Source organism: Trichechus manatus, unplaced genomic scaffold (genome assembly GCF_000243295.1).
Source record: "Trichechus manatus latirostris isolate Lorelei unplaced genomic scaffold, TriManLat1.0 scaffold00165, whole genome shotgun sequence".
Lineage (NCBI taxonomy): Eukaryota > Metazoa > Chordata > Mammalia > Sirenia > Trichechidae > Trichechus > Trichechus manatus.
This window is the reverse complement of record NW_004444101.1, coordinates 3273066-3300689: the sequence shown is the minus strand read 5'-3', so window position 1 is coordinate 3300689 and position 27624 is coordinate 3273066. Positions and strand designations below refer to the sequence as shown.

Below are 27624 nucleotides of genomic sequence, written 5' to 3'. Positions count from 1 at the left end.
TGGATGGATGGATGGATGGGTGGGTATGTGGGTGGATGGATGGGTAGATGATGGGTGGGTGGATGGATGGATGAGTGGATGGATGGATGGGCGGGTGGATGGATAGGCAGGTGCATGGATGAGCGGGTGGATGGATGGATGGATGATGGATGGGTGGGTGGGTGGATGGATGGATGATGGATGGGTGGGTGGGTGGACAGGTGGATGGATGGATGGATGAGTGGATGGATGGGATGGATGGATGGATGGATGGATGGATGATGGGTGGGTGGATGGATGGATGGATGGGTGAGTTGGTTGGTGAATAAATGGTTTGTGAGAAAAGGATACACATAACCATTAAACCTTGAGGTGTGAGGTGACACTGAAGCAACAGAGTGCCTCTTCCGCTCTCCCTGCCCACCCCCAGCAAGCCCTCCTCCTGGAGCAGCAGCGGATCCACCAGCTGAGGAACTACCAGGCGTCCATGGAGGCAGCCGGCATCCCCGTGTCCTTTGGAGGCCACCGGCCCCTGTCCCGGGCACAGTCCTCCCCGGCGTCTGCCACCTTCCCCATGTCTGTGCAGGAGCCCCCCACCAAACCGCGCTTCACGACAGGTAGGGCACAACCTTTTGCTGGGTGTGAGGGGCACGGGGGCGCCGCACGGGTGGGCCACGTAGGGGCTGTGTGTTTCCCTGTCCAGCTTCACTGCAGCAACCTCATGGGCGATGCCGCTGGCAGGGAAGCGGTGGAGGGCTGTGGGCTCTGCAGCCTGCGTTCATGCTGAGGGGAGGGTCGGACAAGCGGGTCCCAGCACTGCAGGTCCCAGGAGGGCCAGCGACCCTGGGGCAGCCCTCGGCGGCGATGACCTGGGCGGCTCCCTCCTACCGCCCGCCCGTGGGCACCCATCTCCTCTGGGAGACCCCCAAGCCCCTGCAGAGCACCATGCCCACCGGCACCACTGCCCTCAGCTCGTAAGTGTCAGGTCCCCAGTGCAGGTCCCGGTGCTGTCAGTGCTCGTCTGCGTGCTGGCCAGATGGCCATGCGTGCCCTCACCATGCCTGCTGCCTGAGGTCCTCTGGACAGGAACCGACTCTTCCCTTCGACCCTCAGAGGGGCACCAGCATGCCTTAACAGAGGACCAACCCGTGACCAGAGAGACAGGGGTGACTGCGGGACCAGCTTCTGGTCTCCGAACATCGGCCGTCCTCTGCAGCATGACGACTGAGCTCACGGGGGCTGCAGGAGTCCTGGTGTCCCACCTGCCTCTGCCACATGCTCCCGGGGCTCCGCACGGCCCTACCGCTGCCACCGTCCTGGCAGGCTCAGGCCGGGCCGCCCTCACCCCTTCACCCGTGCTGTGCTGGCCGTGGAGGGCGCCGCAGCTCTGTCGTTCCTCGGAACGGTCGGCAGGACGGTGGCCACGTGCCCCGCCGCAGCCCTGCGCTGACCGTCTCGTGTGCCCGCAGGCCTCGTGTACGACACGCTGATGCTGAAGCACCAGTGTACCTGCGGGAACACCAACAGCCACCCCGAGCACGCCGGCCGCATCCAGAGCATCTGGTCGCGCCTGCAGGAGACCGGCCTGCGCAGCAAGTGCGAGGTAACGCGGCCACCAGCGGGCGGGGGCTGCTGGCCACACAGCCGGGCACGGGCGCCCTGCTGGGAGAATGGGTGTGAGGGTGACGGCTGTGAGCCCGGCCTGCACCCCCTTCTGCCTGGTGCTCCCGGCTGCTTCTGCGGCCCTTCCAGCCCTCCCCCAGAACGGCCCCGGCCCTGCCCCCTTGTGCTGCCCGGGCACCCCGTCAGGCCGCCTCCAGGCCTCCCAAAGGGAGGATCAGGCTCTCCTCGGCTCTGCCGGCTTTTTGTTGATACCCTCTTATCCTAGCGTTTCAAAGCCTCCCCGAGCACGTGAGCAGAGGCCTCAGCCCCCGCCCCTTCTCAGCGCGGAAGCTCCTGTGTGGGATTGAGCTTGTCGGTCGTGGTTTCGTTTGGTTTGAACTTGGTTCCCTTGCTCCAAGCTCATCTGAGAAGGTTCTGGTGACTGTGCGTCCAGCTGGCCCTCCGTCCCGTGGCTGTCTGGCCATGCTGATGACCTCGGTTGCTTGCACACAGGGGGACCCACCCCTTCCTAACGGGGACCAGGATCCAGTTTGCTTCAAACACGGCGGGGGGCTTGTTTGGAGCAGGATTCGGCCATGAGGGCAGGGAGGTCAGTGGGATGATACTCCGAGGTCTTTCTTTCCTCCCCCTGGGGCTGGGGACCACGTTCTGTGGGTACCCCGGGGCCAGGTGACCACTAGGGGTCCCCAAGCCCTCTGGAGGGAGGAGCGTCCATGCTGGTGTTGGGGCAGCCCCAGACCCCACTGACTGAGTGTGAAGAGAGGGCCGGTACCGGCCCTGGGAGCCCGTGCTGTGGGGCGCCTCAGTCTCCCCGTCTATAGAGAGCTGACAGCTGCTGCCTCCTGGGAGTGCTCCAGGACGATGGTGCCCACCTGAAGGCCACCATGTGGGGGCCTGCTGAGCCTTTCCCCTCTCCCATACTGGACTCCCCGAAACCAGAGACAGGGCAGCGGGCACTGCTGTCAGAGCAGCCAGGGGCCCGGCCTGTTCTTGAAACAGCTGCCGCGCAGCCTCGGCGTGGGCTGCTGTGGTGGGGACGGGTGTGGGAGGTGGCGCAGCCCTGCCCTGCGGGGGTCTGGGAGTCACTCAGAATCCCCTCAGAGGTATCTGCTCGGCCTTGAGAAGCTAGAGCATCTAGGAGTCCCGTCAGCCTGCGTTTACGGTCGTCTGCTTCCTTCCCCGTCACATCATGAGGAATAGTTTTTGGAGGGGAGGGTACACAGCCTGGTCCAGGACCGTGCAGAGTGCACTCGGCACTGAGGGCTCCTGGGCAGGTAGGATGGGGAAACTTCCAGAAACGAGCCAACAGCCTTAGTCACAGCTGGCTTCACCACTGGGGGGCAGCATTGCCCCAGCAGAAGCCCGATCCTGACTAAGCCGTCCCTCTTCCTCCTCCTTCTCCTGCCCAGGCCCCTCCAGGGGACTCCGGAGCCCGGAGCCCCGGAGGAAAAGCTTTCCTTCTGAGCTGCTCTTCCTCCTGCTCCCGCCCCGGGCACTGTCCCCTGCGCCACCCTGGGAAGTCTTGAGCGTGCCCAGTGGGCATCAAGTGCCCGTGTATGTTTGGGGCTGGCCCTGCAGGCGAGGCTCCCGGTCTGCTCCTGAAGGAGGACCATGTGGTCTCGCAGCAGGTCCACGGCATCCCCCAGACCGAGCCGAGCAAGGCAGCCACCACCTTGGGGTTTCCCCCGGCAGCCAGGCATGGCTGTCAGGAAAGGGGGGCCAGGGTGAGAGAGGTCAGATGCAGCAGGAAGGTCAAAGCCACCTAAGCCATGTCCTCCTGCTGTGAGTTTGCAGCCCCAGGAGCTGCCCACGTTTTGTTCTAGGAATTCAGGGGAGACCGAGGTAGTTAGGAGACAGCCTCCTGGGAAGGGCAGGCAGCATGACACTCAGGCAAATCTACGTGGTCTGATGTCCCCAGCGTCATCAGTTCAGCCCTTGTCTCTGTCCTCATTTCGCATATTCCTAAGGGTGGGTGCTTACACTCTTCCCCCGTGGCTCATTCTGACCTTGACTTTAGCTTAGCGGCTCTGCCTCTGGTCTGACTCAGTGGCTCTGGCTGGGCTAAAATTCTCACCCTGTGCTTTGGCCTTGAAGTGGGAGAGCCCACGTGGCCTCCAGGGCTGGGCCCGCCCTCCACCTCGATCCACACTGCTCACCTGCCCTCTCCTGACCCCACGCGACCCGAGAGCTACCTGGCACTGCCAGGGAGTCCCAGGACGCTGAGCATGCCCCTGCCTCAGCATGCAGGCCAGCCCTACGCAGACGTCTTGCCTGCCCTGTAGCTCTTGTCCCCAAGGGAAGCGTTCCCCTCTCAGCCTCCTTCCACGAGCCCTGGAGAAGGGGACCCCCAGAGCACCCACCCTCTGGGGGCTTCCTGAGAGGACATGGCAGAGCAGAGGGCAGCACAGCAATGGCCCTGCTGTGGCTCCCCACTCCCTCCGCTCCCAACTCCACAAGGGGGAACCTGTGGGTGCACGACAAGTCTCTGACCATGGAGCACCTCGCAGGAAAGCCACGTGTGCAGTGTCCCCAGGCTTGCCTGGCCTGAGGCCCGCCCCGGCACAGGACGCCAGGTAGAGCGCTGCAGAGCATCTCGTCACGCACCTGCTTGGCAGGTGTGGACGCCAAGCCCAGGGCAGGCGCAGCAGAGGCCAGGCAGTCAGGAGAGAGGCCAGCTGCCACCGACCCGGTCTCTGGTCCCAGCCAGAGTGCACGCGAGGACCCGCCACCCCTTGTCTCTGGTTGGTCTCTGGTCCAGCCCAGAGTGCACACAAGGGCCCCACCCTGGTCTCTGGTCCTGCCCAGAGCGCACTCAAGGACCCCCGGGGCACAAAGGCCTCCATTCTCAGGAATCCACATTCATGTCCACTGCTGGCTTCTCTCATGTTGTGGCCACAGCCCCTTAAGAGGGTAGACAAGTGTCCTTCTGGGAAAGATTGGTAGGTTTCTGTGAATTTCTGGGGAAGGTCTGAGCAGAGCCCAGGGGCCGGGACAGGAGTCCCCAGAGCAGAGCAGACTGTGGAAGAACCCAGAGGGCCATCTGAGGCCGGTCTGAGCCGTGTCCAGCCCACAACCTGCAGGAAGGAGCGCTGTCCAGGCTCGGCCAGCAGGGGCAGAAGTTCTAGATCTATCTTGCAGTGGGAACAGAGGAAAACAGCCCCACTGCCTCCGGCCACTCACCTGTTCTGAGACCGGACCTGGCCGTTGGGCAGGAGTGACCGTCTGGGGTGGACCCTGTGTGACGGGGAAGGGGAAGGGGCGGAAGGTTGGACTTAGCTTTTCTCATGGTCCACACGGTCGCTGAAGTCTAAACTCTCTACAACGCTCTGGAAGTATCGCACGGGGTAAAGCCTGCGTTTTGTTTTGAGACAGCCCTCAAGGATGTGCACGTGAGGCGGGTTCTCTTGGGCGAGGGCTCTGGTAGGACTCCTGTCAGCCCGGCAGGCGGGTGACCGCCCTTTCTGTCCCCACAGTGCATCCGCGGACGCAAGGCCACGCTGGAGGAGCTGCAGACCGTACACTCGGAGGCCCATGCGCTGCTCTACGGCACCAACCCCCTCAACCGGCAGAAACTGGACAGTCAGAAACTTCTAGGTATTTCAAGACCTTCTTTCCCCGCTTCTGGGTGTGGAGTCACCGACGCTGTGTTGGGAGTGCCGTGTCTCCCGCCCGAGCACTCGAGGCCTCTCGGGGTCGGTGACGAGAGGCCAGCCACGCAGCCGCTGTGTGCACGCTCCAGGCTCTGTGCAGGCCACCTAGGGCTGGGGGTCCTTCCACGTGGTCCTCACACCCCGTTGTGAGGTGAAGGGGGGAGAGGAGACCTCAGAGTCCCGGTCAGACGCCCTTGGTCTCCCGACAGTGCCTGTGTCAGAGTTCCGAGGGATAGGCTGAGGACCCTTGGTGTAGAGGACTCCATCTGGGGCACTCAGGCCCCCAGCCCACTGCCTAGCCTGTCCCTGCCCGCTGGGTCTCCACGTTGAGCTGAGGCCTGTTGGGGAACAGCAGTAGGGGGCTGTGATGGTCACTGCAGGGTGGGAGCCCCAAGCTTCCCTGGGGCCGCCCCTCCATGTCTTTGGCTCCGGTAGGCAGCCTTGGAGAGTGGGTATAGGGAGGCTCTGGAACTTCCCCACCAGGACATCTGCCCAGGAGCAACTCTGCAGAGGCGGGCAGGTTCCTGAGGGCACAGACAGGGCTCCTGGGGGCGGGGCCAGCTCCTGGGGCACAGATACAGGCTACTGGGATGTGCGCCTGCCCCCCACCGAGCACAGACACAGGGTGAGGGCTGCTCCTGTGGCTCCTCCTTCCCGGGATAATCTCAGATCTGTCCTTGAACCAGACATCACTGCTCTCACTGGCTCTATCCTGAGCACCAGCCAGTGGGGCAGAGAGGGTTCCAGAAATCACCACACAGCAGCTGCCCAGCAACAGCGGGACGGCTGCGTGCATCCTGTCTCCTGTTACTGCATGCAGACACTGCAGCAGGTCTGCTGTGCACCAGGCCCTGTGCTGGGCAGGGACGCGGCCACGCGTGGGTCCTGCCGTCCAGCTGCCGCGCGTCCTTCTCTCCTCTCGGCTCCCCTGGAGCTCATGTGCAGCTCCTAGCACAGGTTGAAGTCTGGATGTTTCAGGGCCCAGCCCAGCTGTGAGCAAGGCAGAGAGACCCAGAACCTTGAGGACCTCTCCAGAACGTTCACATCCGTGTCACGTCGGGTTGGATGGGCCAGAGTCAAGCTCCCCCAGAGCCCACCCTCCACACAGCTCATGTGGCTCCAGGGACAGGGCGGGCCAGAATGGGGGCTTTTCCTCAGGAGACACCAGCGCTGGCTGAGCGTCGTAACCCACCTCAAGCCCGCGTCTCGGAGGGAAAGAGGCCCACCATGAGGCGCCCCCAGCTTGCTCTCCACGGGACCCCGCACACCTGGGGACTCAGGCCCTACCACGTGCCCCTGGCTTAGCAGGTTCCTTAGCCCAGCTCCGACCATGTTAATAACTAAAGCTTTTTTTACATATAGCGTAAAAATGTGTGGATTCAGTTAAAAGAGAGGGGAAGCCACACGATAGTGTTTAAACACCTAATCAGTATTAGGTTAACACTGTTGGAGATGATCGCTGAGTAATACTGAGATGTTTGAGATGTTTAAACTGATGACAGTGTGGTTGTGTGGCTAGGACAGTCTTCAGAAATCTAAACAGAGGTCTCGAGTCGTGAGAAGGGAAGAGACTAGGTATCCTCTAGTGACGTGAACAGGTTTTAAACACAGGGCTTAGTAGAAAAGAAAAAGGAAATGGAATGATTTATATCATTCGTGTAAACATACACTCCCACCAAACAAAATACACTCAGTCAACAAAATAAACACCAGCTACACTCAGATAACACGTCCGAAGTGCGTGACAGCAAGTCTCGCCATCCTCGCTTCTAAGGAGCATCCTGGCTGTACTTCTTCCAAGACAGATTTGTTGGTTCTTTTGACTGTCCATGGTGTATTCAATAATCTTCAGCAACACCACAATTCAAAGGCATCAATTCTTCAGTCTTTCTTATTCGTTGTCCAGCTTTCGCATGCATGCGAGGCGATGGAAAAGCCCACGTCTTGGGTCAGGCGCACCTTAGTCCTCAAAGCGACATCTTTGCTTTTTAACACTTTAAAGAAGTCTTTTGCAGCAGATTTGCCCAAGGCAATATGTCGTTTGATTTCTTGTCTGCTTCTTCCATGGGTGTTGATTGTGGATACAGGTAAAATGAAGTCCTTGATAACTTCAATATTTTTCCATTTATCATGATGTTGTTTATTGGTCCAGTTGTGAGGATTTTTGTTTTCTTTATGTTGAGATGTGATCCATACTTCCATCAGTAAGTGCTTCAAGTCCTCTTCACTTTCAGCAAGCAAGGTTGTGTCGTCTGCATATCGAAGATTGTTAATGAGTCTTTCTCCAATCCTGATGCCCCGTTCTTCATCATATAGTCCACCTTCTCCGATGAATTGCTCGGCATACAGATCAAATAAGTATGGTGAAAGGATACAACCCTGACACACACCTTCCCTGACTTTAAATCACGCAGTATCCCCTTGTGATATTCGAACGATTGCCTCTTGTTCTAAGTATAGGTTCCTCATGAGTACAGTTAAGTGTTCTGGAATTCCCATTCTTCCCAATGTTATCCATAATTTGTTATGATCCACACAGTCGAATGTCTTCGCATAGTCAATAAAACACAGGTAAACATCTTTCTGGTATTCTCTGCTTTCAGCCAAGATCCATCTGACATCAGCAGTGATATCCCTGGTTCCATGTCCTCTTCTGAATGCAGCTTGAATTTCCGGCCAGTTCCCTGTCGATGTTCTGCTGCAACCGCTTTTGAACGATCTTCAGCGAACTTTTACTTGTGTGTGATATTAATGATACTGTTCGATAATTCCTGCATTCTGTTGGATCACATTTCTTTGGAATGGGCACAAATACAGATCTCTTCCAGTCGGCTGGCCAGGAAGCTGTCTTCCAAATTTCTTGACATAGATGAGTGAGCACCTCCAGTGCTGCATGCATTTGTTGAAACACCTCAATTTCGTCATTCCCTTCAGTGCAGCTTGGACTTCTTCCTTCAGTACCATCGGTTCTTGATCATGTGCTACCTCCTGAGACGGCTGAACATCGACCAATTCTTTTTGGTATAGTGACTCTGTGTATTCCTTCCATCTTTGGCATCGTTCAATATTTCCCCTGTAGAATCCTTCAATATTGCTTGAAGGACTGAATTTTTTCTTCAGTTCTTTCAGCTTGAGAAATGCTGAGCATCTTCTTCCCTTTTGGTTTTCTAACTCCAGGTCTTTGTACATGACATTATAATACTTTGTCTTCTCCAGCCACCCTTTAATATCTTCTGTTCGGCTCTTTTATTTCATCATTTCTTCCATTTGCTTTAGCTACTCTACATTCAAGAGCAAGTTTCAGAGTTTCTTCTGTCATCTATTTAGGTCTTTCCTTTCATTCCTGTCGTTTTAATGACCTTTTGCTTTCTTCATGTATGATGTCCTTGATGTCATTCTACAACTCATCTGGTCTTCGGTCATTAGTGTTCAATGCATCCAATCTGTTCTTGAGATGGTCTCTAAATTCAGGTGGGATATACTCAAGGTCGTATTTTGTCTCCCATGGGCTTGCTCTAATTTTCTTCAGCTTCAGCTTGAACTTGTATATGGACAATTGATGGTCTGTTCCACAGTCAGCCCCTGGCCTTGTTCTGACTGATGATATTGAGCTTCTCCGTTGTCTCTTTCCACGTATACAGTTGATTTGATTCCTGTGTATTCCATCTGGTGAGGTCCATGTTTATAGTCACTGTTTATGTTGTTGAAAATGGGTTATTTGCAATGAAGAAGTCATTGGTCTTGCGAAATTCTATCATGTGATCTCCAGCGTCCTTTCTTTCACCAAGGCCCTATTTTCCAACTACTGATCCTTCTTCTTTGTTTCCAACTTTCACATTCCAATCACCAGTAATTATCAATGCATCTTGATTGCATGTTTGGTCAGTTTCAGACTGAAGAAGTTGGTAAAAATCTTTAATTTCCTCATCTTTGGCAATGGTGGTTGGTCGGTAAATATGAAGAATAGTCCTATCAGCTGGTCTTCCTTGTAGGTGTATGGGTATTATTCTATCAGTGACAACATTGTACTGCAGGATAGATCTTGAAAAGTTCTTTTTGACAATGAACGTGACACCCTTCCTCTTCAGTTTGTCATTCCTGGCATAGTAAACCATATGATTGTTCAATTTAAAATGGCCAATACCAGTCATTGCAGCTCATTAATGCCTGGGATATCTATCTTTAGGTAGTCCATTTCATTTTTGACAGCTTACAGTTTTCTTAGATTCATACGTCATACATTCCAAGTTCTGATTATTAATGGATGTTTGCAGCTGTTTCTTCTCATTTTGAGTCGTGCCACATCAGCAAATGGAGGTCTCGAAAGCTTGACTCCATCCACGTCATTAAGGTCAACTCTACTTCAAGGAGACAGCTCTTCCCCGGTTGCATTTTGAGTGTCTTCCAACCTGAGGAGCTCATCTTCTGGCACGATATCAGACAATGTTCCACTGCTATTCACAAGGTTTTCACTGGCCAGTTTTTTCAGAAGAAGACCACCGGGTCCTTCTTCTTAATCTGTCTGAGTCTGGAAGCTCCACTGAAACCTGTCCGCCATGGGTGACTCTGCTGATATTTGAAACACTGGTGGCATAGCTGCCGGTATCACAGCAACGCCCAAGCCACCACAGTGTGACAAACTGACAGGTGCATGTTATCAGGAGGGACGAGTCCCGGAGAAGGACATCATGCTTGGTAAAGTAGAGGGTCAGTGAAAAAGAGGAAGACCCTCAGTGAGGTGGATGGACGCAGTGGCTACAACAATGTGCTCAAACATAGCAACAATTATGAGAATGGTGCAGGACTGGTCGGTCTTCCGTTCTGTTGCACGTGAGGTCGCTAAGATTCAGAACTGACCATGGCACCTAACGACAACGACAACACTAACATGGTTGCCTCTAGGAGACCTGAGTGGGTGTGTGAGGATGATGGGATGAACATTCAACAAGCATAGAACCAGCAAGGAGAGGGATCTCCAAGGGGCCGTGCTGCCGGCCATGAACTGAGAAGTGAGGCCCCTGGTCCACCGCTCAGGGCCAAGCAGGTGATTGATTGATTGATTGATTGACTGGGAGAAAAGACACACCCACTGCTGCTTCTCCCCTAGTGACACCATGTGTTGAGTTTCTCTTTCTTGTTTTTGACAACGTGAACAATGTGCCTCAAATTTGAAGCTTAGAAGCCCAGTGAATCCACAGGTTAGCAAGCCTGAGCCCACTTCCCTGACATGGAAATTGTCCCAAAGGACTTGCATCCTCCACTCTGGGAAGTTCAGCCTCAGAAGACTGGAGCGAGAAAGGACCTTGGTAGGGGGGCAACCACACCAACTCTTCAGGATGAATGACAGTGTGGACCAAACTGGGGACTGCCTTTGCCATTTTAAAAAGTGACATGGAGCTGGCTCAGCAGAATTGCAAGCTGTGCTCAGGAAAGGGCATGGAGTCGGAGCTTCTCTGTGAACGGCAGACGCGACTCTCTGATGCCAGTCCTGCTAGCTTATTCGCGGTGGGGGGTGACCACTGCAGTGCCTGGGTCCAAGAGTGACTCCACTGGTCAAGTTTTGTCCCACCATGGCCCATGGTCAGCTTCTCTCATGCTGGGGGAATAAGCCAGGCAGCTGAGGCCCCAGATTCAAGGAGGGATGTTCCTTGGTGGGCAGCCCGTCCCTGGAGCAGCATGAGTCCTGTGGAGGGTGGGCAGCCCGTCCCTGGAGCAGCGTGAGCTGCGTGGAGGGTGGGCAGCCCGTCCCTGGAGCAGCGTGAGCTGCGTGGAGGGTGGGCTTCTTGGGGCACCCCTCTCTGGCCCACATCAACCCCTGTGGCCGTGTGCAGTCCCAGGGAAGGTGACACGGATGGGGTTCTCAAGGTTCTGGGCCTCTCTGCCTTGCTCACAGCTGGAGGGACCACCAGGAACACCCGAACTTCGACTTGTGCTTGGAGCTGCACACGGAGCTCCAGAGAAGCTGGGTCGATTCTGTGGGAGGAGAGTCCTGGTCCCCCACGGCCTCTCAGGATCTCGGGGTTTGTTCCTGGAAAGGCACCAGCCAGCTGGGCTGGGAGTAAGCCCATCTTGGGGCTCAGTGCCCACCCCCCCCAGGGGGCTGCTCCCTGGAGGTGAGGTTCTGTCCAGAGAGGACGCCAGACCTCTCCACGTGGGTCTGCACACAAGTTCAGCCCGCACACTCTGGCCACCGCCCACAGAGATAACCTGCAGTGGCCACCTGTGGACGGGCCTGGCCCTGCGTGCACCCTCAGCCGTGGGCGTGTTCTTCACCTCCCACCCAGGGCCATTGAGGGCTCCGCTCACGCAGTGCTCTGGTGGCCTCCGGCCAGGCTGGGCTGGCGGCCTTTTCTCTCACCGCCGGCCCCTGACTGTCCCTCTCCCCACAGGCTCCCTCAGCTCCGTGTTCGTGCGGCTCCCATGTGGCGGTGTCGGGGTGAGTATCTCTTTAATGTGTAAATAGCGTCCTGTTTGTTCTTGGGGCCTCAGCGGTCACAGAATCGCCACCCTGCCTTCTACAGAGGGGGTAATTGCTACCAGGTGTTTTCCATAGCAGGCCTGGGGTGGGGGGCCCCCACCACACATGTGTGCTTCAAAGCTTGTGTGCGCGCAGCTGCGCGGAGCCTGGAACCTGCGTGCCTTCCCGGGGCAGGGGGCTACGTCCCACGAGGCTAACCTTGTGCCTGCGGCGGCCCCGCGGGCCCTTCCTCCCCGTGGAGGAGCAGCAGCCTGCTCACCTCTCGGTCACGAGTGCGTCCTTTGGAAGGACTGTTTATTCTGTACCCACTTCCCCGTGTGACAGGAAGCCCTGATTCGGCGGCGGCTCAGTGTTTACGGAGCACGTGGAGGTTTGAGCCGCGAGATGGACCGTGCGTGCTTCTCTCTTCTGAGCAGATGTGCCTTTGTCGTTAAACACTTGAGGGGAGTTGACGGCTTTGACAGGCCTTCCGGGTGCAAGCGTGTAGTAGGAAGGGGCTCCTTGCCCCGCTGCGGGGTCAGGCGGGACAGTCAGAGCTGCACTGGACGAAGAAGGGTTCCCCTGTACTGCGCACGTCCTCCTGATGAAACTGAGGGAGGTGGAGCGAGAACAGGAATCACTGTTTGAAGGGGAGGCTGGGCCTCCTCCGAGCCGGCCGGCTGGACGCACGGACAACAAAGGCCCCCGGCTCGAAGCTACACAGCAGCGTTTGTGCGTAATTGCACATGGGGTGGGTGAAGCTCAAGGTCTGGAGTCTGTTATGGAAATGAAACAAAATTGTTTTCTTCCTGAGTCTTTACAGAAGTCGCCGCTTTGAAAATTATCCCATCAGAAGGAGAATAAGCGACACTTAGCCCTGCACCGCCAGGCGCGCCCCAAGCTGTTTTATTTTGTATTGTAAATGGGCTCCGATCTCTTTAATTCGTGGCAAATTTTTGGCCAGACTTGAAAAGATTTGGATTTACACTGCCCTGCAGCCAGCGTGCCATTCGAGGCAGAATTTATAATTTGCAAATGAAAACTAAATGGGAACTCAGACCTGGGAGGCTGAGCTCCAGCAGCCCACCTCCAGCCTTGCCCCCAGATTGCAGGCCCAGCTGGCTGGCCAGGCTGCCCTCTAGGGGGGCACAAAGCACCCATGGGTGCAGCTCTGAGGGAAGATGGCCCGAACTCGACGGCGCCCTCGGGTTCTGGACAGTGACCCACAGGGCACTGCGGGGCAGTTCTTTCTTTGGGCTTTCTCATAACACCCTCTGATAGGGAGACGAGGCACTGAGGCTAACCTGCCCCGCCCAGCCCTGACGCTGCTGTTTTCCTGTGGTCGCCTCAGGTCAGCACAGCCCCTCGCTGTCCCCTTCCAGGGCTGCACCGTCCCCTCGCTGTCCCCTTCCAGGCCCGCACCGTCCCCTCAGGTCAGCACAGTCCCTCAATGTCCAAGGCCGCACCGTCCCCTCCCTGTTGGGAAGAGCAGAGCAGACAGTCAAGCTCCCATGCCCGGCACAGCCTGAGTCAAACGTGGCTGTTGAACACGGAGAAAGCAGGCACAGAGAGGCCGTGGCTTCTCCGGCCAGTTCCTGGGAGTCAGCACTGAAGCTATGGGCTGGAACTTTGGGAACTGGAAGCTCATCTCCCAATTAGTGAGGAAGAAGCGTCACCTGGGACAGGCCATGCCTGGAGCGGCCTCCCTGAGCCGGGCGCTGGGTGAACCCCAGATGTGCACACCTCCCTGCTCCTTCGCCTGAGGCTGGGCCTCACCAGGCCCGTCCCCGCTCGTGACAGCAAGTTGGAATCCATCAGAACTCTCCTGAGCTCTCCCTCAGCATTTCCTGTCTGGACCCTAGACAGCCCGGAGGGAACCCACACCCCCATCCCGCACCTCTGCTCGTGCTCCTGACTGCGTGCCACCCGCTCTAAGCCCTCACCGCCGTGAGCCGGCCTGCCGCGCCCCGGCCTCGCTCCTGCCGGACTTCGTGCCTCTCCAGGACCGCTGCCACCTGAGGCGCACCCCGGGGGCTGACGGCCCAGCAGAAGGACGTGGGCTGGAGCTCTCTGGGACGTGGACTGCCTGGGGCCCCAGAGTGGGTCGGGCTCCGTCCCCCGCTCTGTGTGACTGTGATGGCACCGTCTGAGCAGGCAGAGGTGCCGGCTGGGGGATGAGAGACCCTTTCAGGCATACTCAGCAGTGTTGGTCCATTTTCCCTCCCTTCGTGACCTCTTAGTCCTGAAACCCCAATAACCACGTGCTAATGAGGAGTGGTCTCCGAAGAAGGAGTCTTGGGAGCTGCAGACAGTTAAGCACTTAGCTACTAACCAGAAGGGTGGAGGTTTGAGTTCACAAAGGGATCCTTGGAAGAAAGGCCTGGCAATCTACTTCCTAAAGATTGTCGTTGGGTGCCATCAAGTCAATTCTAACTCGTAGCAATCCTATAGGACACAGTAGGGCTGCGCCATAGGGTTTCCCAGGCTGTGATCTCTACAGAAGCAGATCGCTAGGTCTTTCTCCTTGGAGCTGCTGGGTGGGTTCGAACTGCCAACCTTTAGGTTAGCAGCCTAGTGCTTGACTGTTGCACCTCCAGATCACACCCACTGAAAACCCTGAGGAACACAGTTCTACTCTGAAACGTGGGGTCGCCGTGAGTCAGAATCGCCTGGACAGCAATGGGTTTTTGTTTTGCCCAAACTGTCTTTCCAGGGCCCAGGTGTGCAGCCCTGGGCCTTGCCACCAAGGACACTGTCCCCTTGGAAGCCGGGGCAGCTGGTGGCATCTTTCTGGAAGGCCCAGCTCTGGCCAGGCTCTGGCTCCAGGACAGCCACCCTGGACTAGTGATCCCGTCTCCCTGCTGAATGACCTGTTATCGTGGTGTGAAGAGTTTTCCTCGTGTCCCGGAGTGTTTGCAGTTCTGCGGCCACTTCATCAAGCAGCAGCGGACTGTTCCTGAGAGCGGAAGTCGTCTTTGAAATGCTGAGTTCTGGTGCTGCCGAGCCGGCCCTGCGGAGAGGGTTCTGTCGACATTTGGAAGCTATTTAAGGAAACGAGGTTTGCTCGCTGAGAATAACCCCGCCGAGTAATACCCTCCAGGAAACGGCTTGAGCCCCTCGTAAATTTATTTCAAATCATCTTGCTTTGAAGATGCAGCTTCCAGACTGCCTCTCACGGTATCCATCCCTCCCCATGTAAGCATCAGCTCCTTTCAAGTGGCAGGTCTGCTCACGGGGTGCCAGCGGAGAAGACGGGAGGGGTCGGCAGCCGGCGTCCTGGCTGCATGCGGCCGCGGGCTCCTGGGCTCCGGGGTGATGGGTGCTGAGAGGCGAGGGCCTCAGGTATATGGGGAGAGTGTTCAGTGAGGGCCTTCACCGATGGTGCCCCTCAGGAAGGACAGGACCCCTGTGTCTGGGTCTTGGCTGTTTGGCCCTTTGCGCCGCCCCCCACCCCCAGGCTCCCAGACCCGGCCACGGTCCCCTTGTCCTTCTCTGCCACGCTGGCCACTGCCGCCTTTTATTGTGTTACGCCGAAATAAACACACCAGGAAGCACACAGACAAACTGCCGGGCGTGTGTGTGAAGACACCGTGTACTCGGAGGGGCAGCGTCTGGCGAATGTTCCACCACCTTCTAAAGCGTGTCTGACCCTGCCCGGCCCAATGCGACTCCCGCCTCCCTGTCCCGTCAGGCGGTCGGGGATTCCAGTTAATTTCAGCACAGAGTGAAGTCACAGCCTGAAGAGGCTCTCCTTCTGCGTTCCCTTATGTTCATTCCCAACGCAGCTGGCTAACTGCTGCGGTGTAAAACAAGGGGCAGGGGAGGGAGGGAGAGGAAAGGTACGCGTGAGCGTGGCGTCACTCCCTCTGGCTCCGAGTGAGCTGGAGCACTTGTGGGGTTCGTGATGCTCAGGGGTGAAAGCGTACATTATTCCACACGCGTCAGCTTTCTGTCTCCGTTCGTTTGTGGCATATGTTATTTGTAAAGGAAGAAGTAACCCCAATACAAGCTGAGTCTGTTCTTTAAGAGGGAATAAAGGTGAGGGGCCCAATGCTGGGATTTTAGACACAAGGCCTTGACGGAGACTTGGGACCGGTGTGGGCGGGGCTGTGCCAGTATCTGTGTGGTGGGGGTGACGGTGACCGTGACCACTCTCCGCAGGTGGACAGCGACACCATATGGAATGAGGTGCACTCGTCGGGGGCGGCCCGTCTGGCCGTGGGCTGCGTGGTGGAACTCGTCTTCAAGGTGGCCACGGGCGAGCTGAAGGTGAGTGAGGGGCCTGGCCCAGTGCCTTGTGGGGGGCCTGCCAGCAAACTGCAGCAGCTGAAGCGTGCCAGGACTGTCCCCACAGGAGCCAGCTGCTGCCATGTCCCCCAGACACGCACGGAGGGGCTCATGGGGAGGCCAGCTCCACGGGGGACAAAGGGTGAACACCCTGCCCTGCCTGCATGCTGAGGGGAACAGAGGCCAGTGCAGCCATTCTCAAAGATGGCAGCCTCAGGTGCCCTTCCACGCTGAGAGATTGTCCAGGCCCCACAGAGCTTTAGTTAAATAAGCTATATCATCGGTGCTGATGAGAAACTTTTTGTTAGTGGATTTTTTTTTTCTTTTGTTTTTGTAGATTTTGTGTTTAGTTTACTGAGACTTTATGTTTTTCTTCTTTATTTTGATGAGTATGTTTATTAACTTTCTTTTTGGTTACCTTGAAATTTATCCTGATCTTCCTAAGTTTGAACCACTCTTTTATTACTTGGTATTGCCTTGCCTTCCTCTCCATTAGAAAGTTCTGTACCTATACCGTTTATTCCCTCTTTTATTGTTCTGATGCTGTCGTCATTTGCAGATTAACCTCTCTCTGGTTCTCTGTTGTAAATCTTCTAGTTTTGATTAATCCTTGAGAGTTCATTTCCTAGGTTGGTATCTGGCTGGTGTGGTCTTGCATCCTAGATTCAGGCTGTCGTCTGATGTTGTTCTCTAACTGAAGGATTCTCTTTAATAATGCTTATAAGTGTGTTTTGATTTTTACATATTCCCTTAATTTCTGTTTGTCTGGAAATGTCCTAATTTCACCATCATATTTGAACGAGAGTTTTGCAGGATATATTATTTCGGGTGGCAATTCTTTTCTTTCAAGGTTTTGTATATGTCATCCCATTGCCTTCTTGCCTACATGGTTTCTGCCGAGTAATCAGAGCTTAGTCTTTTTGTTTCTCCTCTGTACGTGACTTTTTGTTTTTCTTGAGCTGCTCTCAGGATTCTTTGTCTTTGGTTTTAGCGAGTGTGATTTTATGATATGTCTTGGTGATTTTCTTTTGGAACCTATCCTATATGGGGTTCGTTGAGCTTCTTGGATGGTCAGCTTTTCATCTTTCATGATATTGGGGAAGTTTTCTGTTGGCAGTTCTTCAATGATCCTCTCTGTGTTTTCTGTTTTCTCCCCCTGTTCTGGAACTCTGATCACTCATAGATTTTTGCTTTTGATTGTATCCTACATCATTCTCAGGGTTTATTCATTTTTCTTCATTCTTTTTTCTGATTTTTCCCTCAAACAAAGTGGTATCCAAGTGTTTGTCTTCAATTTCGCCGATCCTGTTTTCCATTGTTTCAAACCTGCTCCTCAGACCTTCTATGACACTGTCCATTTCTGAAATCTTATTGTTTTTGTTTTGGATTTCTAATTGCTGTTTTTGTACAATTTCTAGTTGTGAATTTATTTTGACGTTTTGTTCCTGTATTATTTTCTTAAATTCTTCTATTGTTTTTGTCTGTCTTTTCCATGATTTTGTCTGCCTTTTCCATGATTTTGTGTATTTTTTCCTCATTTTTGTCTGCTTTTTGCTTCAACTCTTGGATAGTTCTGACTATTAGAGATTTGAATTCCCTATCAGGTAGTTTCAGTGCCTTTTCTTCTACGGGAGTGTCATCTGGTGGGTTTTATTTTAGACACCTACTGGAACCATCCTGTCCTGTTTTTTTAATATGTTTTGATATTGTCTGCTGTCTTCGGAACATTCACTAGTTATTTTGTTCATTTATGGATTGTAGATTTGTTTGTTTCATCCTGCTTTTTTGTTTTATTTGGTTAGTTCTGAGCAAGGGAGCTATGCGTTCTTCGTCGTTTGCTCGTCTGAGGGCACGATAATTCTCACTACCTTGTCCAGCGGGCAGGCCCAGTCGCTCAGCTATTGTGCAGCAGGGCAGGTCCAGCAAGTGCTCTGTCTCCTGCTGGGAGCTCCGTGAAGCTGCTCTGATGAGAAACTTTTTGAATATTTATTAATTCATTTATAAATAGCAATACCAGCTGGCATGATAGATAGCAGCTGGACTCTTATACCTGCTTCTGCAGCCATTGGTTGTGACTTGTTGTTCTGGTTGAAGGACATGAAGAAAATTGAGCTTCACACAGATTTTAATCACCTTTCTATATAATCGTAGATGTTCTTCGGTGAACCTGTTGCCGTCAAGTCAATTCTGACTCAGCATCAAAACTTGATGTGTGGGGGTTTCTTAGAAACCAGCAGCCCTGTGGAATCTGAAACCCCAGCAATGATGTCTCTGACCCTGTCCCCATAGAGGGCAAGAGTCTGCTTGCACCTTGATGAGTCTTTACCATGCGTGATTTTGTAGCATCAGGCACTGGTCGTTTGGAAATAAAGGTCCATCGAGATACACAGACCTTCCAAATTTGACACATTTTATTAGGCAATATCAAAAACCACATTCAGGAAGGACACCACCCATCCCATCAGAACGGCCTTTATGTATCAGGAAGAGCCAGCAAGCCCACATGGCGCGTACACATCTCCCAAGCTTAGTTTCCACCGAAAGCTCAGATTTTAGCTTTGACAGTGCCTGTCATTTTCTCCACGTGACAGCCCACGTCCAGCTACCCAGCCTGGAATATCCATCAGTCCTTCCTTTAAGGGGCTCTGTGGGAAAAGGAGCTAGCTCAGCCCACCACTGACACAGCTGCCCATTATCTCCCCCAGGCACAATCGGCAGCACAGCTCCTCTGCTCCTTCCCATGTCCTCACACGGGTGTCAAAAGGACATGTGTTCAAGGGCCAAGGTTTAATACAGTTAGTAAATTTTACTGCCTCATCGGGGCTTTCTTAACTGAACCTGGCCCCTGTGACCATATCTGGTGGGAGGAGTCAGCCCTGTGGACACTTCCACCTCAGTCCTCTGAGCTCCTTGTGCCGGGGCACCAGGTCTGGGCGGTGGGGGGCGGGTATCATCCCCTGTGGATACTTCCAGCTCAGTCCTCTGAGCCCCCTGTGCCAGGGCAGCAGATCTGGGGGGTCCCCTGTGGACACTTCCTGGTCATTGGCCGATGGAGGCCAGAGCGCCCCATCCACACTTCCCTGGGATGCCAAGCTCAGCAGCGCCAGGCTGCCAGCAACAGTGAACTCTAGAAAGCCAAGGACACATGCCTTTTACCTCCCTGACATGGACTCGCTGGGAACCCGTGATCCCAGCAGCCGTCTTTACAGAACGCCTCAGAGAGTCTCTGAAATGCTCACACCCAGCCCCTTAGGGATGCAGGTGAAACCAGGCCTTCACGTACGTTTTGAGTCTGCGAAAAGTTTAGTCTTCAACAGTTTTGCACATTGAAATAAAGCCTGTCTTTCTCGCTTGTTTCTCGCCCCTGCTCGGGGTCGTCTGCAGAACGGCTTTGCGGTGGTCCGCCCCCCAGGACACCATGCAGAGGAGAGCACGCCCATGTAAGTACACGCCCTGGGACACCCAGGCACACGGGGGTAGGGCAAGGACAGCTTCTGACCATCCCCCGGCAGGGCTGGGCCCACCTGGAAAAAGCTGGGGGTTGCTGGCCCTGCGCCGACCCCCCGCGACATGTGCTGTGCACGCATGCCCGCGGCTCCCCCGGGTCTCTGATCTAGCGCAAATAGACAAGTGCACACAGCTCCATGAGGCAGCAGGGAGCATGGAGGTTAGTCTGCCAATGGCACTCACGACTCAGGAGCAAACCAGAGGGAGCCACGCCCACTGCAAAGTCGGGCTAGGGGAACGTTTGAGTTGTCAAGCGTGTTGTGAAAAAGATTTGGTCCCCACCTGGCCAGCTCGGACTCTGGGGTCTTCTGGAAACCCCAGCTGTCCACACCGTGGAGGTCTGGGTGAGAAGGTGCACGTGGGCGGTGGGCCGTCTCTGCTCCACCACTGTTAGCGCTGTGCCAAGGACGCGTGGCTCCACCAGCCAGGCGAGCACCGCCTCTTCAGCTCAGCCCTGGTGTACTGTGTGCCCGCCGCCCTAGGCGGGGATCATGCCATCTCGGGGACAGAAACAACCAGTGGGTGCCACCAGGGCTGTGAGAATGGGGCGAGGGGCAGCTCTTCTCATCTGAATGGGTGGAGTCAGGAAGGGGTGGCCTCTGGGCACTCCCCAAAGCGAGCAGCAGGTTGTTAGAGGACAGGGGCAGACAACGGCCGGGCATTGAGCACCTGCAGGGAGCGGCCAGGAAGCGCAGGGCATGAAGCCAAGAGCCATTGTAGAAGCTTCCAGAACAAGGCAGGAGCCTCGGGTTGAGCAGGCTGGAACTCGTGGCCTAAGGAATTCGAGTGTTAGCTTTCGGGCAAGCAGGAGCTTTGGCATTCAGATCAGGAGGCGAGGCTTTCGGCTCCAAGTTCTAGAAGAAGATCGCCTTCACACAGAAGGAAGATGATAACCACTGAGTGTGGACTTTGGGCTGGGGTCTTTGCAGCCTTACCTGAAAGAACAGCGTTGGGGTACCCCACACCCAGCACACTCCCCTTGCTTAAGAAGCTTTGTGCGCTTCATTTCTCCAAAGGTGCTTTTCTCATCTGAGTTTAAATTGTCAGAGAGTCTAAGTAATAAACCTAAATGGACCTCGAGTGGGATACAAGTCAGTATTTCTGTTGGAGTGCTCCTGCATGTTTGCCATGAGCTACTGCAGTTGTGGTACTGATGTGAGAATGGCAGCTTGTAGCAACAGAGAGCTAGCTTCTTAGTGTCCTGGGACGTTTGGGCTTCCATCACCAGCCTGCGATTCTAGAAACAAAACAAACAGTGGTTCTTAGCCCGGTAACCCAGGCAGGGGGAAATGCAGGCTCAGAGGGTCTTCATTCATGCTTGAATCACTTTCTGAGCTTGCTTCTCACTCTTGAACGAGACCGTCTAAAAATGCAGTGTTATTACTGGAGTGAATATATATGAGGTAAATCACAAAGTCTTGCTTCAAAATCATAGAAACTTTTATTAAACAAAAATATCAAAACTTGGAAGCTCTTGTTTCTTGACCTATCCTCCATCTAGGTCTATACCCTTCTGAAGGCAGTGTTTCTATCTCTCTAACACTTCCCCGAAGAATTCTGCACTCTTCGATTTACAACACATCAAAATGGCCGTTTTGTCATCCCTGCGGGACTCAAATCGTGTTCTGTTTAAATGTCCTTTGAGTTTTGGGAACAAAATGAAGTCTAAAGGGGCAAGATCAAGGTGATAGGGCAGATGGAGTAAGGCTTCCCGAGGAAATTCTCGCAGGCGAGCCCTTGCTTCCCCTAAAGAATGAGCAAGCGCATTGTCGTGATGGAAAAAAATCCTCATCGCGAGATTCCTGGCCTTTTTCTCACCAGGGCAGGTTTCGGTTTTCTTAGAACTTCTTCATAATAAGCCCCCGTGGTCGTCTTGTGTCCTTCGAAAAAAGTCTATCAAGATTATATCCCTTTGGGATCCCAAAAAACAGTTGCTATAACCTTCTGAGCGGTCTTCCCTCTCTTAGCTCATCTTTGAGGTCTTCCTGACCTTCCTTAAAATGCTTGATTCATCTAAAAACTCATTTCACGTGGGACAGCCTTCCCATAAACTTGTTGCAACACTTCAGTGATTTGGGAAGCTGTCCACTTCAGTTCTGTTAAAAATTTGATATTAGCCCAGACCTCAAAATGATTTTTTTCCATGGCACAAAAAGTGTGCTTTTTTTGAAGACACTCTAACAAGACTAAGACAGGTGTATTACTGAGAGGACTTGTCTGCAGCCGTCCACTGATCGCAGAGACACGGTTAAACACGTTTTCTGTGGAATAAACCTGTGCGTGTATGAACTGGAACCTAGCAGCAATGCTTTTTGACTTACCCTCGTATATTCTATGTGTTACTGTATCTGGATATAGATATGTATCTCGTGTGCCTTAATTGTCGTCAAGTATGAGAAGACAAGCAGTAAGTAACTAAAATAAGCAACTTTCTTCTGCGGGGCTGAAGTGCCTCTTGAGTTCTCAGTACATGTTCTGTGATGTGTTCTGGAGTCAAGTAAGAGGGAAATGTGGATACAAACAACGTGAAATAGACTTGCTTACCCTAAAATCATTGGGAATCTCCATGCAGGAGATGAGGTGTGAGGGGGTACAGTGTGGAGTGTGTGTGAGTGTGGAGAAGTGGGAGAGTGTGTGTGTGAGTTTGGGGGTTGTGTGGGGCGTGTGTGTGTGGTGTATGTGAGCGTGTGTGTGTGTATGTGAACGTGTGGGGTGAGTCTGGCGTGTGTGTGCGCCAGGTAGCATCAATGTGGTTTCCCACTGCCTGACCAGGAGCCGTGCTCACCGAGCCTCTCAGAATCCCACGAGGTACTAGTTGGTCTTGTGAAAACTAATAAGGGCCCTTGTTTTCTTTCTTTCTCTCGATTCGCACCTCCAGGGGCTTCTGCTACTTCAACTCAGTGGCCATCGCAGCCAAGCTCCTCCAGCAGAGGCTGAACGTCAGCAAGATTCTCATCGTGGACTGGGTGAGCGGCGCCACCTGCAGGGAGCATTAGGAAGGGCACCCTCATGTCTGCCCCATGCAGACCCGGGTTTGCGTGGGGAGAGGAAGTGGGTATTCAGGCCTCCTTTGACACTGGGGTTTGGGACACATAACTTCTGGAAACTGTCTCAAAGATGGGGAAAATAAAAGCTCCAATCTGCTACAAGTCTACTTGACAGCTCAAAATCCACCAATCTTTCCAATAATTGGACTCCTAAAAGGTAGAGTGTTCTAGAAATCTGGCCGGGGTGAGGGCAGCTGCTGCAGGGCAGCCCCTGGCGAGAACTTATGGGCAGCTGAGTTGAGCCAGTGCCCCCTTTCGACCTGGTGCTTCTGGTCTGTGGTGTGGACAGGGCTCTGCCCGAGCTTGGCGCCGAGGCTGCGCGTCCTTGTCCCTTCTGAGGAAACCCCTCCTGCTTCTAGATGGTGGCTCACCTCGTGATTGGATGGAGGTCATTAGCCTCCTTCTCCATTTTCTGGTGGGAGGTGCCCCTTCTCAAGATCCCACCGCCCCAAAAGGGGAAACTCTTTAAAAAGAAATGCTGCGTAATATCTGAATTCCAAAACTAGGCACACTGATTCTAAAACTGTTCTTGTATTCTCTGAGCTATATGTGTAGAAAGAGAGATTCCCTGGGTGGCACAAACAGGCACTGGAATACTAACTGGAAGGTTGGTGGTTCGAACCCACCCAGAGGCACTTCAGAAGACAGGCCTGACTGGCTGCTTCCAAAAGGTCAGGGCCTTGAAAACCCTGTGGAGCAGTTCTGCTCTGCACATGTGGGGTCGCCAGGAGTCAGAGTCGACAACAACTGGTTTGGGATTTTGATGTCTTGTGTACATACATATGTATATCTATATAGATACGGATATACATACGTATATATAGATATACATACATATGTATATGCATCTATTTTCCCCTCTAGTATTTATGATTTACTTTATAATTTTTTTAAGAAAAAAATAACCAGGCACATCTGGTGGGGTTATGATTTTTATTGCAGAAGCCCTCTTCAGTTTAGAAGTAAAGACCCTGGGTAGAAGATTCCATTGTTTCCCAAAGCAAACTACAGGTCCAGTGCTGATTGTGGGGTTGTGGGGTCTAGGGGCCCACACATCGCAGGTTGGGGCGGGACCAGCACGCCCAGTTCCTGAGGCCCCGGGAGCTGTTCCTTCAACTCCCTCTAAGGGAATAGTCAGTAGGGTGGGGCTAATTCCGACCCAATTCATAGTAGCTACATGCTGCAGACTCCCCCATGCCCTGCACCAGGCAGTGTGTAAAACGCTCTGGGCGTGTGGCCGGCCTGCAGGACGCTGTCTTGGAACGCCCATGCCCTGCACCAGGCAGTGCGTAAAACGCTTTGGGCGTGTGGCCGGCCTGCAGGACGCTGTCTTGGAACGTGGGCCGAGCGCTGTGCTGTGTGTTCCACAGTGCACAACGGGGCGTGCACTACCTTCTCCGCCTCAGAAGCCTGCCTCGTAAACGCCTCTGGGTGTGTCATTGTCCCAGTGACGTTGCTTTCGAGTGGGCAGGACCACACATCCTCTTCCTACCACGTCTTGTGCATTGCTCAGCCTCCGTGTCTGTGGATGAGCACAAACAGCTTCTGTAAGCCAGACACACACATTAAGTACAAGCCCCTCGGTGTTTAGAATCACGGCCCACGTGCAGTTTTGGCAAGCCCAGGCATCTCCCACTGTGGCTCCGGGAAGGGATGGCACAGGCGGGGGCGGGCAGCAGGGACCCTCTGGTTGCCCGCTCCTGCTTTGAGCAGACGGGGCGTCATGACGAGGAGAAGCGGTGTGTCGTTTCGGTGTGGGGCCCAGACCCCTGTGCTGTGACTGGTGCGTCCCTTTTGTCTGCTACTGCCGTGTCCCCATTGCCTGACAGTTGGCACCTAGAATGTGCCAGAGATGGACAGGCAAGGCCAGGACCCCCGTCCAAACGAAGCCGCGACACAGCTCACTTTTACACACACGGCGGGAACAGGACCCTGGCCCAGTGACAGGTTGTTTGGAAGGTCATGGCCGCCGCCGGGTCGGGAACACCAGCCCTACCTTCATTGCCAGGTCGGGAATACACCGCAGCGCTGAGGGCACGTAAGACAGTGCTGTCTACTCGAAGGGCCCAGGACGCTCCCTCGTGTCCCCACGACCCCCTGCTGCATAGCCTGTGACCTGCTCTGGCCAGATGGCTGGTCATCCTCCCAGGCAGTGGGCGGGCCTGGCCGTGGCATCTCACCTGCCACCAGCGGAATCATCCACACACACAGCAAAGGCCACGGTGGGGCAACCGTACATTCTCGTTGTGGCACCTTCCACCCTGTGGTCGTGCGCCTCATGCTGAGCGGCTCTCTTTGCTCTTGAAGGATGTGCATCACGGGAACGGGACGCAGCAGGCATTCTACAACGACCCCAACGTGCTCTATATCTCCCTGCACCGCTACGATGATGGGAACTTCTTCCCGGGCAGTGGGGCCCCCGACGAGGTAAGTGGGGCCCATGGAGTGTGCCCGTCTGTGGGGGACCCGATCGAGGTCAGTGACGTGCATTTGTTTCTCCCCTTTGGCTGCAGGTGGGCACAGGGCCCGGTGTGGGCTTCAACGTGAACATGGCCTTTGCCGGCGGCCTCGACCCCCCCATGGGTGACACCGAGTACCTGACCGCTTTCAGGTAAGACCCTGGGTTGCCCGCACTCAACATCGGGAACGCTTCTGTACCAGACAGGCAGGAAACCCCACGCACACGTCCCTGGGGCTTCCATGACCTCCTCTCCCCTTTTCTGTCCACGATGGCGTGTCAGCCAGGTCCCAGGCAGGATGGGTTTTCACACACAGCCCGGTCCCCAGCACACTTCAGGGCCTTTTACAAAGACCAGTGCGTCTATAGCTGCGTTTCCAGATATAGAGTCAGTCATGGGGCGCCTTGATGCTCTCTCTCAGCTCATCCTTCAGTGTCGGGCCTTTGGTTCACGGTGTCCCCGTCCCGTGACCAGTGGAAACCCGGCGTGCGAGTTGGGTCCTGATCATGAGAAAAGGGTGGGGAGTGGCAGCAGCTTTGTGTGAGGCATCAGATCGTGTTATGTTAGGAAAGATGAACACTAAAACGTTAAAGGTTGCCTAGTTTTTCTCCCACAAACCCTTGGTGACATGGTGGGAGACTGAATAACTGTTTCTCCTTTATTTATGGAGAAATTGCGAGGCAGCTGTGGACCATTCCTACCCCTTCCTCGGCCTTGTTCGTGTCCTTTAGAACATCGCTGCAGGGCTCTTTTTTCAACACCACATTTGCTTTTGTCTTCAAATGGCTGTTTCCACTTTGATCTAGGCCAAGTTGAAGCAGTTCCTGTGACCCAAAAGGAAGGGTTTCACAGTGCAGACATTGTTGTTGTTGTTTTACAATGGCAGCTCCACCTGCCAGGGGGCCAAGGTGCCCCCAGGTGAACAACCCAGTGCCCAGGGCCACTGTGAGGAGAGGTGTTACGCAGTTGAGCCAACAGACTCGGTCTTAGTTAGAAAACACTGTTCGTCAATGGTAGAACAACTAAATAAACCTATAACAAAAGAAGGGATGGAAAAGGTAATATAAAAACTCCCAACAAAAAAAAAGCCCTGGCCTGACGGTTTCACTGGAGAATTCTACCAAACTTTTAGAGACGAGTTAACACCACTACTACTAAAGGTATTTCAGAGCATAGAAAATGATCGAACACTCCCAAACTCATTCTATGAAGCCAGCATAACCCTGATACCAAAACCAGGTAAAGACACCACAAAAAAAGGAGATTACAGACCAATATCCCTCGTGAACATTGACGCAAAAATCCTCAACAGAATTCTAGCCAATAGAATTCAACAACATATCAAAAAAATAATTCACTGTAACCAAGTGGGATTCATACCGGGTATGCAGGGATGGTTCAACATTAGAAAAACAATCAATGTAATCCATCACATAAATAAAACAAAAGACAAGAACCACGTGATCTTATCGATTGATGCAGAAAAGGCATTTGACAAAGTCCAACACCCATTCATGATAAAAACTCTCAGCAAAATAGAAGGAAAATTCCTCAACATAATAAAGGGCATTTATACAAAGCCAACAGCCAGCATCATCCTAAGTGGAGAGACTTTGAAAGCATTCCCCTTGAGAACAGGAACCAGACAAGGATGCCCTTTGTCACCACGCTTATTCAGCATTGTGCTGGAGATCCTAGCCAGAACAGTTAGGCTAGAAAAAGACATAAAGGGCGTCCAAACTGGTAAGGAAGAAGTCAAAGTATCTCTGTTTGCAGATGATATGATCTTATACAAAGAAAACCCCAAATAATCCACAAGAAAACTACTGGAACTAATAGAAGATTTCAGCAAAGTATGAGGATATAAGATAAACATACAAAAATCAGTTTGATTCCTCTACACCAACAAAGAGAACTTCGAAGAGGAACTCACCAAATCAATACCATTTACAAGAGCCCCCAAGAAGAAAAAATATTTAGGAATAAATCTAATCAGAAACATAAAAGACCTATACAAAGAAAACTACAAGACAGTACTGCAAGAAGCCAAGAGACCTACCTAAGTGGAAAAGCATAACCTTGCTCACGGATAGGAAGACTCAACATCATGAAAATGTCTGTTCTACCCAAAGTGATTTACAGATACAATGCAATCCTGATGCAAATTCCAATGATATTTTAAAATGAGATAGAGAAACAAATCACCAACTTCACATGGAGAGGGAAGAGGCCCTGGATAAGTAAAGCATTACTAAAGAAGAAGAACAAAGTGGGAGGCCTCACACTACCTGATTTTAGAACCTGTTATACTGCCAAGGTAGTCAAAACAGCCTGGTACTGGGACAACAACAGATACATAGACCAATGGAACAGGATTGAGAATCCAGACATAAATTCATCCACCTAAGAGCAGCTGATATTTGGCAAAGGCCCAAAGTCCATTAATTGGGGAAAATACAAGTCCCTTTAACAAGTGGTGCTGTCATAACTGGATATCGATCAGCAAAAAAAAAAAAAAAGAAAAGAAACAAGACCCATACCTCACACCATGCACAAAAACTAACTCAAAATGGATCAAAGACCTAAATATAACATCAAAAATGATAAAGATCATG

General features: G+C 53.4%; 1 protein-coding gene across 1 annotated transcript in view; it reads left to right on the top strand.

Annotated features, from left to right (window-relative positions):
- The window catches only part of HDAC4 (histone deacetylase 4), a 285280-nt gene that overhangs the window by 232155 nt on the left and 25501 nt on the right, over nucleotides 1-27624 (top strand). The window contains exons 12-20 of the mRNA XM_023740851.1: nucleotides 410-596; nucleotides 1449-1582; nucleotides 5076-5196; nucleotides 11642-11688; nucleotides 15871-15978; nucleotides 19381-19436; nucleotides 22382-22469; nucleotides 24858-24977; nucleotides 25064-25161. Coding sequence (XP_023596619.1) covers nucleotides 410-596; nucleotides 1449-1582; nucleotides 5076-5196; nucleotides 11642-11688; nucleotides 15871-15978; nucleotides 19381-19436; nucleotides 22382-22469; nucleotides 24858-24977; nucleotides 25064-25161 — 959 coding nt within the window. The remainder of the gene's footprint in view (nucleotides 1-409; nucleotides 597-1448; nucleotides 1583-5075; nucleotides 5197-11641; nucleotides 11689-15870; nucleotides 15979-19380; nucleotides 19437-22381; nucleotides 22470-24857; nucleotides 24978-25063; nucleotides 25162-27624) is intronic.